This window comes from Mus pahari, chromosome 8 (assembly GCF_900095145.1).
Source record: "Mus pahari chromosome 8, PAHARI_EIJ_v1.1, whole genome shotgun sequence".
NCBI classification, from domain to species: domain Eukaryota; kingdom Metazoa; phylum Chordata; class Mammalia; order Rodentia; family Muridae; genus Mus; species Mus pahari.
In genome coordinates this window covers 15,007,580-15,018,305 of record NC_034597.1, presented here as the reverse complement: position 1 = coordinate 15,018,305, position 10,726 = coordinate 15,007,580, and the positions used below count along the sequence as shown (strand labels likewise).

Genomic DNA, 10,726 nt, shown 5'->3' with positions numbered 1-10,726 from the left:
ACACACACACACACACACACACACACACACACACACATGAACTTTCTTTCCCCATAAATGTGTCACATTCTATTACCATGCATGAACCCGAAATGGCAGTATGAAAATGAAAACCAGGGACTGTTGCTAATGAGAAACATAGCATTTCTGAGTTTGATGGGATTTTCTGCTACAGCATTTGATTTAAAAACAGAAAAAAAGAAAATAACTTTCAAAATAATTTATCTACAGTGAAACAACAAGCAAACAAAACGAAAACAAAAATCATCTCCATTCTCGTCGTCTTTGTAAGTAACAAGTCCACATGGCCAGTTAAAGCATTAAGAAAGAAAAAGCAAAAGATTGGCTTTCCAAGTTAAATACCAGATCTGGATACGATTCAGCTAAATTTATTTTCATGTCTTCCATTGAAGATTTTTCTTTTCTCCCATTCTTGACTTCAGCCACTGTTGGTGATCAGGATGACCTGGACATTGGCTGCAAGCCTTGGGGGTTCCTCTGACTCAAATGCTATGGCAGATTCTTAGTTTTAATTTTTTGGTAACAAGCTAAGCTCAAAAGAATGGCACACTTCAAGTTGAACAGGGCTGGCGTTGCATGTTAATCAGAGAAACAGGTAGAACGCTAAAGGACCACGTCACTGGGAATGTGAGCCTATTCACAGGAATGGAGATGCCGTTGAAGGTCTCTTATTCATCTCCCCCCAGTGCCTGCTCTTCACAGTCATGATGTTCCCCTTGCTTGGCAAGCCCACTGTATGGCAAGTCATTAAGGTCTTAGAACAGGACTTGACCCATGTGAGGGATTTAAACCCTTTCCTGGTGACTGTAACATTCAAAGAGAGTAAAACCACAAGCTATATTTTAAAGTAAGAGGGTGACCATTCTCTACAAAGGAAAAGAAAGAGGGATAGTGTGGAGGACAGGGTGGGAGTGGAGATTAACACCTCCTTGGTCCAAGTTCAGTGATTGGCTTGGGATACTTGGAAGATATATGAGTTTTTCTCCTACCCTGTGAGAGGAGCAGACTGGTTCCTGCTAAGTGAGAAGCAAACATGTCTGCCTGTTGTAGCATCAAAAAGAGGTGCAGTGGCTTCTCTTGTACTGAAATATAAATTGACCACAAGGGTAAAACGGAAAACAATGGGGGCATTACATTAACGAGCTTTACATGTCGGTATTTGGGTATTTGAGGTGGCTCCAGGGTCAATCCCAAACCTTCACACTATGCCAGAGTCTTAAAAGAGCCACTGAGGGTTCCTGAAAATGCCAGCAAGATATTTCACATGCCAAATATTTCATGTTTTGTTGTTTATAATCTCTCTTGGCTAATATTTTCTGTGTAAGGAAAAACGTATGATTATGATTAAACCAACTAATTGCCTTCTAATTCTCTGGTGGGCAGGAGAGAAAGGCAGCTCTCCCGGTTGGTACTCCCATGAGTAGCCAAAAGCAATCTAGGAAACCAACATCTCATATTGCTTTGGGTGATTTTTTTTTTTTTTTTTTTTTTTGGTGGACTTCCTTTAATGTATTCAGCGTTAGCCCTGAGTAGCGGCATTTCTTATATGGACAGATTTGGATATTTGTTCTGTCAAGAGTAAATTTAAATTCCTGTAGCTATCATGTAAACTCACTCCCGGGAAGTTCAGCAAAAGCATCCTCAGATCTGATATTAACACGTAATCGTTTCACATTTAATTTGATGGAAACTTGTCGCAGGCTCTGCCTAATGCCCAGAAATAGATGAAAATGAGAAAACCTACATATTAGATATGTTTATATCCTGCAAAAAACATTTGTTGCACCAAATAAGCAATTCATTTAGCTGATTGGCTGTGTGTCTCTTTTGCCCTCCCGCATTAATTTTGTCAGGGGGAGAATGGTGGTTACATCTTTTTTTTTCTGTCTATAATTTGCTCCTTTTTTTTTTTTTTTTTAATCTAAGAAACGGGATGTGTTCAGCCATGCCTTCTTCCTGTGGTCACCGCTCCATCGAGGGGACAAAAATAATGTGCAACAGCCTTGGGGAATGATAAAGGCAATTTATATTTTCACTGCTTCTTCTTCTTCTTCTTCTTTTTTTTTTTTTTAATGTACAACCAAACTGTCACCAACAATCACTGCATTTTTTTTTTTCTGGGTCAAGACTGTTAACGTGAACTAAGACCTGTGTTCAATCCTCCAGCGCCCTTCCAGCTGTCTTGCTGTATGTGACCTTGCCATTGACCTTGCTGTGACCTTGCCATTAACTGCTGCTCTTCCTCTCCTCCCATCCAACCACATGGTTATAGCCAAGATGTCCATCTACAAGAGAATGAGACGAGCATGTTGTTTTGATTGCGGACGTTCTGAGCGTGACTGCTCGTGCATGTCAGGCCGTGTGCGTGGTAACATGGACACCCTTGAGAGAAACTTCCCGCTTTCTTCTGTCTCTGTTAATGATTGCTCCACCAGTTTCCGTGCCTGTAAGTTTAACCTCAACACACCCAGTTCCATGTCTGTGCTCGTCTGTGGTAATCAGCCCTGTGTCTTGTGTTGTGCCCTGTGGTCCTGTAAGTCTGCCGAGCTCATGTTGCCATTCTAATGTGGTCTTGTATGTGATGACATGTTGCCTGTGTTCCTGTGTATATGATGAAAAGACTTTCCCTTTTGCCCCGATTTATGCTTCTTGTGATAGTGAACGAAACTGGCATGTGACAGCCTGCTTATGGCCTTCCTCTCTCTTGCCTAAATAGGTGAAGATGGAAAGTCAAGTGACAGGATAGCAAGTATGATTTTAATAGAAGATATGTGAAAATGCAGAAATTTCGATTTAGAAGTGACCATTAATTGGAGTAGAGCAAAGGGATGGAAGAAAAGGAATAGGAGAAAAAGGCTTGCTAGTATTTCAAAATATAACAGCATCTAGATGCAGATGTTTGTTCATATACATGTGTGTATAGTCATGTGTGTGTGTGTGTGTGTGTGTGTGTGTGTGTTCCTATGTATTTCTTACTGGAGTCTCATTACTTAGTACCAGATGTTATTTTCAGTTCTTGAAGAGAATATTTATTTATTTTTAAATCTGCCAACCTCCATAGACTGGTAATTTCTAGCGCTTCCTTTCAAAAAGTTGGCTCCTTTAAAGGAGGCTCCTGGGACACTCATTAACATCTTATATTTTCCCAACAATTCAGCCCCACTTTACCAAGGTATTGTGCAGCAGTCATGAGTCTAAATATCGAAAGACTGAAATCCCAGGATTTCCTTCACTTTATGGCTCAGGCCTTTGTCACCTCCAGGCTCTTCCCGGCACTAGAGGCTGAAATAGCTGTGCGTTTGACAGCAGCTGAGTCTGATGAACCAAATTCCTGGGATCAGTCTCTTCCATTTCCATTTGGCTGGCACAGTCGGTAGATGATGATGTTGTGGAATGCTTTGGTTTGAGATGCTGAGATGTCTTTTCTTGTCCACTGGCAGAAGAGCTTGCATTCTGCACAAGGACTTGAATGCTCATGAACTATGCCCATGACCGTGAGCTCCCATTAGTGATAGTATAGGAAGCGGGAGAAGATGACTGTCTCTCCATGCTTTAACCATTTCTCTTTAAAGAACCCAACAAAATTCTTGATGCTGTTTTGGCACTCCGTCCATCCACTCTTCCCCTGAATAATCAAAAGTGGTTAGGCTTTTTCTTCCTTGCTGTGCTTCACGCCCACCACAAGGGAGAAGCAGAATGTTTGGTTTCTGAGCATTTGTTCCTATGGCAAATGTGTGTAGCTGAGTCACCACTGTCTGTGTTGAAGATAGTCCCAACACAATGGACTTGAGACCTCAGGTCTCTATGTGGCAGGAGAGAGCACTGCCTTCACTAGCTAGGTTGCTAAGGCATGCCAGATACTACTGTTCAAAGCTCCAGTTCATGTTTGAACTCTAAGTTGTGTGTTGAAGTATAGACTAAAACTATATGTTGAAGCTATATATTGAAGAGGCTTGATCTGAGACCAGTGAGCCATTTCTTCCAATTCACAATGCATTGCTCCTTGAAAAGTCCTGAGGGACTGGACTGACTTAGAAGTTATACTTAATGGGAGTTATAGTGAGAAATATTATGGACTGCACCAACCACATTGGCCCAAGAACTTAGAAAGGACTTTTGTTTTGGTTTCCTCTGATTTGGTTTCAATTTGTTCTAACATATGCCCAGTTCGAGTCCATACCCCTTTATCTTTTTTCCTGCAAGGACTTTCCCTCATTTATGTGCTATGCAGCCAGGGTAACCCAAGTCATGACCACACAAAGAGTTCACCTGTGGTGTGCACCAAGACCTCAGGTTCAAAAATGAGTTGGCTAGGAAGACAACAGGGTAAGCTATGGTGGCACCATTGGGTCACGTCTCTTTGATTGGTAGTAGTGGCTGTGAATGCCAGCGCTCTTCAGCCTACAGCCCAACTTCTTTTCTAGAATAACTGCTTGGCCACAGATTTGTTGGAAAACAAATAAGGAGCCAGTCTGGCTCTGAACTAGGGTCCTGTCATGAGCTGTGGTCCTGTCTTGGCCCACTGGCCTTCTGGTCTAATCACAGAAAAAATCTATGTCCCCATTTGAAGCTCATGGTGTCCAGTGTGTGCAGTTTGCATTTTACTCAAGAAAAACCATAATTAGAGGGATTTCTTGGCTCTGCAATTTAATCCAAATACTGGTGGAGGCCAGAAGAAGAAAATCTTGGGGTAAGAATGTCCCATTCTCTCAGATAGATCCTTTTCACAATATTTTCATCCTTCTGGCCCCTCCATCACCAATCCCACTGTGGGAAACAACAGGATTCAGGCCCTAAGCAGTATTGACAGCTCTAGTGGCGACTTGCCTTCTCTGTTTCATCATCTTCACTTCATCACACAAAGGCAGATTTCATCCAGCCCTGTGTGAGACCACTCACCTTTGACCACAAATAATAAGTTAGAAAAATCCACTCCAAGTTGAACCCCTTTATAGGACTATGTCAGCCCTACATCTTCAATTTAAAACAAACAAACAAAAAACGAAATTTTTCTGTCTCTTCTGAATTCCGCTGGCAGTGTGCCACGGCAATGTCCGGCCACCCTATCCTGGTGTATAGTCGGTTGGGTGGTGTCCATTTGACAGAGTGAATAGACTCGGAGCAGTGGTGAGAGTGGGCTTTTCATTAAATATGAGCAGACATGAAACGGAGAGGGTTTGACAATTAGAGATGGCAGGAGAAGGGCCCTGGAATCAAAGTGAGCTCACACGGGCAGATCAGGTTGCTTCTCTTACATTCTTTAGTTGTTCTGAAGATCATTTTGAATTAGTGTCAGTGGAACCATGATGGGTTTTGCCCTTTGTCTTTTACGCCGGGCCTGTATTGTTTCCCAAGACACTCATTAAAGGTCATTACACTATTACGGAGCTTGCTTTGGTCGCCGGGTTTCCAGTTGAGCCAGTTGTGCTTCGGAAACTGCCTAACTCATTCCCCTCTTGCCTAGTCTTTCCCTCTGTGATTTTTTTTTTCTCAACTTATAAACGAAAGGATTTCCGTTTTTAAGGGACTTTAAATTGAAACACAAAGCCCCATTACATGTTTTCTGAAGTGGTAAAGGAAGTAGCTGGTTCCCAGAGGTGGTAATATGTTAGCAGTGTTTACAGGGATTTGAAGACCTGTCTTCTAAGTGCTGTTTGACACACCTCTCCTTGGAGGCATGGCCCATGACCTAGGAACAGTCCTTGTTAAGGCGGTGTTAGGAGACCATTTGTCTAATATTGTACTCACAGGGAGATGGGAGGCCAAGCCATTAATAAGACCTTCAGAGAGGAAGGACTAATTTTTACAGATACTTTTGTTTATAAGTATCATGAGCCTGGGGAACTAGCTCAGTTGGACTTGATAGACAAGCACTAGAATCCTGAATTTGCACCCAGAACCCACATAAAAAGCCAGACATGATGGTTCATACCTCTAATTCCAGCACTCGCTGGGCAGGTAAAGAATGAAAACAGGCAGATTCCTTAATCTCAATTTTCATTTAGCCTAGCCAGATTGATTATCTTCAGATTTAATGAGCGACCCTGTCTCACACATGCATACTCCCCTACACACACACACACACACACACACACACACACACACACACACACACCACTCATCCACACACCCCCACACACACATACTCCCACACAAAACTAGGGTGGATAGTGACCATAGAGGATGCGTAAGCTTAATTGCTCAGTATTTAAGTCTAGATTGGGTTTCATTTTTCAAGACTAGAATGGGGTTGAGCACTAAAATCTAGAAGGAGAGCTCAGTCTAGAATTACAGCATCATTTTCTGATTATGTAGGATTTATTATACTTCAGACAGTTTGGGCACTGTGTCAGCTCCCTTCAAAAACACCAGGACACTATGTATCTGACTTCTTCACAAGTCTGTTCTAGAACAGAAGAGGGGGAGAGAGAGAGAGAGAGAGAGAAAGAGAGAGAGAGAGAGAGAGAGAGAGAGAGAGAGAGAGAGAGAGATTGATTCCAACATAAAATCTCACATGCGTCAATATAGATGTAGGTTTTAATCAGTTCCGCTCTGCCCAATATAACTTTGTGAAATGGACATTCTCTCTCCTTGGAAGTTTATCCTTGATTCCAGTTTTGCCTGGTGTCTGGCTGCCAAGTGTAATAGAAAGAGACAATTAAAATTATGATGTAGTGACAATGAAAGGCCCTATTGATTTGGACCTGCCTAGACCTGCCTCATGCGATTCTGGTGACAGTTCGTCAGTAACGCTGGTGTAAGCAAATTAATCAAGTGGGGGAAGGAAACAGGCCTTTGGGTTTGCACTGGGAACTGGTGTTAGCTCAAGCATATTTGATTCTTCAGACCATCTTTCTTTCACCCACCGGTAGTTTACCTGAACAATTGCACAGAGGATTCAGAAAATTACTGAAGCTAATTTTAAACTGTGCATGACTTTTACTTCTTGTACACATAGATCACAGACATGCAGCTCAGATGGTTAAGCTGAGAGGAGCAATCCAATAAGATTAGCTGGAAAGGAGACATACCAAAGTCAGTTTAGAGTAATCTTGAGTCTTGCCAGATAATAAACCAAACCCTGCTCATTCTCAGTGGTCTTTGATTTGTTCGGGGAGAGAATTAACATTGTCAATTGAGCTGAAGTCTTTCCATCGAACTAATGGCATTTTGAAGAACATAAAGGCAGATACTAGGACAAGATACTAGAAACAGCTTTAAAGTCTTCCCCAGGACACACCGACGCCAACAGTCTTCAGAGCCCTGAAGGAGACATGAGTTTTAGCAAGCTGCATTTAAACATCACCAGTCTGTAATCATAGCATCACCCTGATAGACAGTTTGGAGGGATTCCCCAAGTCCCCCACCTCCTGAGTCTTCAATGTTACACATTTTACTTCTGGGACGCAATAACTCCTCTTCCTGTCATCAGTGAAGAAACAGGGATAAAGAAATCCAGAGGGTACTTGGCACACAAGTTAATTTTAGAATTTCACGTTTTTTTTTTAATTGATATATATTGACAGAAATGCATGGGATACAATGTGAGTTTTCCATGTGTGTAGACATAGTGTTAAGATCATATCAGCCTAATTAGCATGTGCGTCACCTCAAACATCATTTTTTGTGATGAAACCTCCATAATCTTCTCTCTAACTGTTTTGAATGGCACACTCTAAGCATCACCACCTGGAGATACCCTGCCACCCAACTGGGCTCCGGAGTCCTTTCTTTCTCTTTCATTACAACTTTTGCTCAATGACCACCTCTTCCCCGAACCTCTCATGCATTCTCTTTAAGTTCATGAATCTGTGTCTCCAATGTCTCCCTCTGTTTTCATGCAACTCGTGCCAACATGTTCATATCCATTTTCATTCTCTCTCTCTACTTCCCTCAACCCCGTCACACACATCGATAGCAAACACTAACAGAACCTTTTAATTCTCATGCTCTTTAGCCAACCTTGGTCCTCCATCCCAATGTATCCGTTTGCATTGCATTGTGGGAGGTGACAATAGGATAAGGAAGACAAGTGGGACCTGGCTACCCTTTTACCCATCGTAAGAGACCAAGATTAACAATGTTCTCATGAAGAGCCTCTTCAAATATAGTCATTGTCCCAAGCAAGGTCACTGAAGGCAGCGTCTCTTGCTTAATTTCCAGTAGGCACATTGGGCAGAGAGTTGACTGGAAAGTTTTTCTCTTCAAGTAAAGAGTCATCTCACACACAGTTGTGAGCTTCTAGAGTGAGTAATGTCTAAGGCAGAAATCAACCTTTGTCAATAGCCTCCTGGGAAAATAACTCCTGAAATTAATCGTCTTCAAAGAACCCCAAACAAAGGCCATTTTCACCCAGTATGTGATGTTGGTGTTTACAAGTGCCACGTCAAAGGAAGTAGTTGGTTTATAGTAAGAAGTCCTGTACCTTCCCCTTGCCCTCAGACAAGGTTCTGTTGAATCCCTTAAAGCAAATAACCTGTGACAGTGTACTGTGTTCAAATGGAAGAGAACAGTTTCAAAGGACATTCTCTGACATGGAGTTGAGAAATGGGAAGTAAAAAGGCCAGAATGGGGGAAGAAGAAAGGACCTATTCTATGTACACTGTCACTTAGACACTTCCCTTTCCAGGAGCTCTGTACTAATAAATGACTCTGGCTCTTTAATGGCAAATGAAGAAATACGTTGGTATAGGTACACCAGACAGAGGTCCTTATTCAAGGTGACATGGACATTATGCTTGCATCTTTATTTCAGGACAGTGGCCAGCTATCAGGATACTGGTCTTGACAGCTGTAACCACAAGCCAGTGGGTTCTTCTTACCTCCATGGTGGAGGACAGATGGAGCCAGTTAGCACACCATTTCTCCTCCTCCTATACTATCATGGGCGACAGATGCCAGAGCCAGTCTGCTCTTCTCTTAAGCCTTCTTGTCAAGGCTCTGCCTTGAGCCCAAATTCTGACCTTTACTTGATGAAATAAATTACTGATGAACAAGCAGAGGTTTGAATTAGAGCAGGCTTGGAGCAAATGTCAAGCCCATCTCCCTCCTCCTATCTCCACCAGGAGCAAGGATTAGACCAAGTCTGGAGTTTCCAATGCCTTAGGCTTTATGGGTCTGGGGAGATATAACTTATTAACAAAGAGTTATTAAATTTTTATCAATTTTACAACACAATGTAAATGCCTCCTATGAATCTACATTGTATTCATTATCATTTAAAACGTTAATTAAGTCAAAGTTGCATTTAATTTCTCTCTAAATGGGCCTCTGGGAAGAGGCTTTTAGAAACATCTGTGGGAGCAGGCAGCTATGGAGCCGGGAAGCCCCCAGCCTACATTCAGGAGAAGTTCCTTGAGCTGACTGCTCTGGTGTGTCTGCAGCTAATTTGTTATGATATGATTGGGCATTGTCTCAATTTAACGTCAGACTAACAGTGGGGAAAGCCCATCGAGAGACACTGTGGGCTGCTGCACAGGCTTCTAAGCATCCTTGCTTCCTTTAGACACCACCTACATGGGAAACAGTTCATGTGTGGCACCCCTGATCTCCATTGCACATTGTGATCTTGCCCATCATTTAAGCTATGTAGACCTTCACCTGAGATAGACACTTGGTGCCTGGCTCAGTCACATTAGGACATTTTCTGTGGCACTCACAAAAAAGATGTCTTTGATTTCCACTTGAGCCCAGAAGTACAGGTCACTATAACCCTTTGGTAAGAAAAGGCACAGTGAGATTTGATGAAAACTAGCTTTCCTAATTTGAACTGGCAGTGGTACCCTTAGTTTATGTGAGCACAGAACTACAATCCCACATGTCTTTACTTCTATACATAACATGGGGGCTAGGCTTGCCACTTGGCTAACTTGGATTATGTTCCGACTAGACAGTGATGTCACTGCACTAAGTCTAAGGTACTCTGCCAAAGGAGCAAGAATGCGCAGCTGTGTTGTTTAATTTCAAATGTATGTGGTCTTTGCTTCCTGCCTTGCAGGTGCTATTGCTGTCGACAGATTCTAATTCACCCCTGCTACAGGTAGTTAGCACTCACTGCTGGCCAATGTAGCTGTAAACTGAGGCAGCTGTAGTACACCTCATCTGTGTAGTTTCAGTCATTTGATGAGGAAGCAGTGGTAAAGCTGGGATTTGAATACAGGTTGGTGTGGCTCCATTTTCCCTGGGTAAGTTGGGGCACTTAGATCTTTGCATTAATGAATAAGGTTCATAACCCAGTTCATCTCTGTGGGAAGAAAAAGAGAAGCTCATGGCAGTGATAGAGCTAGATATGGGCAATGTCAGAGTCCTTGAAAAGCAAGCAGCCACCCACAAAGCTTGGGATTCATTCTGTAGAATGTGGGGAAAGAAGAAGAGAAGATTAAATAGGCCTTGGTAGAAGCCAGGGCAAGGGTGCTGCTCTTAATATTCAGTGCAGTAGGAAGCAACTAAGATGTCAGACTGGGGAAACGAATCAACAGGGCCACTGTAGTGGGTTCCATAAAGAGCCCAATCATGGTGAGACATCTGAGAAACCCTCCTACAGCCCCCCTAAAGGGGAAAGGCCAGAGGCTGTGATGGGATGAGGGAGAATAGAGGGACTCTAAAGAGGTTCTGAAGAAAGCTAGCAGGGTCCCCTCAGATGAAGGCCATTATAAATACTAGTCCAAGAAGTTGTAGTTTCCTTAAAAACAATTAACAGATCATG

General features: G+C 42.6%; 1 protein-coding gene across 36 annotated transcripts in view; it reads left to right on the top strand.

Moving 5' to 3' along the window:
• The window catches only part of Kcnma1 (potassium calcium-activated channel subfamily M alpha 1), a 710,028-nt gene that overhangs the window by 581,023 nt on the left and 118,279 nt on the right, over positions 1–10,726 (top strand). For 13 of the 36 annotated variants that reach the window (XM_029542010.1, XM_029541994.1, XM_029541991.1 and 10 more), the window contains one exon: positions 2,294–2,467. The exons of the other annotated variants lie outside the window; for them this stretch is intronic. In XM_029542010.1, coding sequence (XP_029397870.1) covers positions 2,294–2,467 — 174 coding nt within the window. The remainder of the gene's footprint in view (positions 1–2,293; positions 2,468–10,726) is intronic. 36 annotated transcript variants of the gene reach the window in all.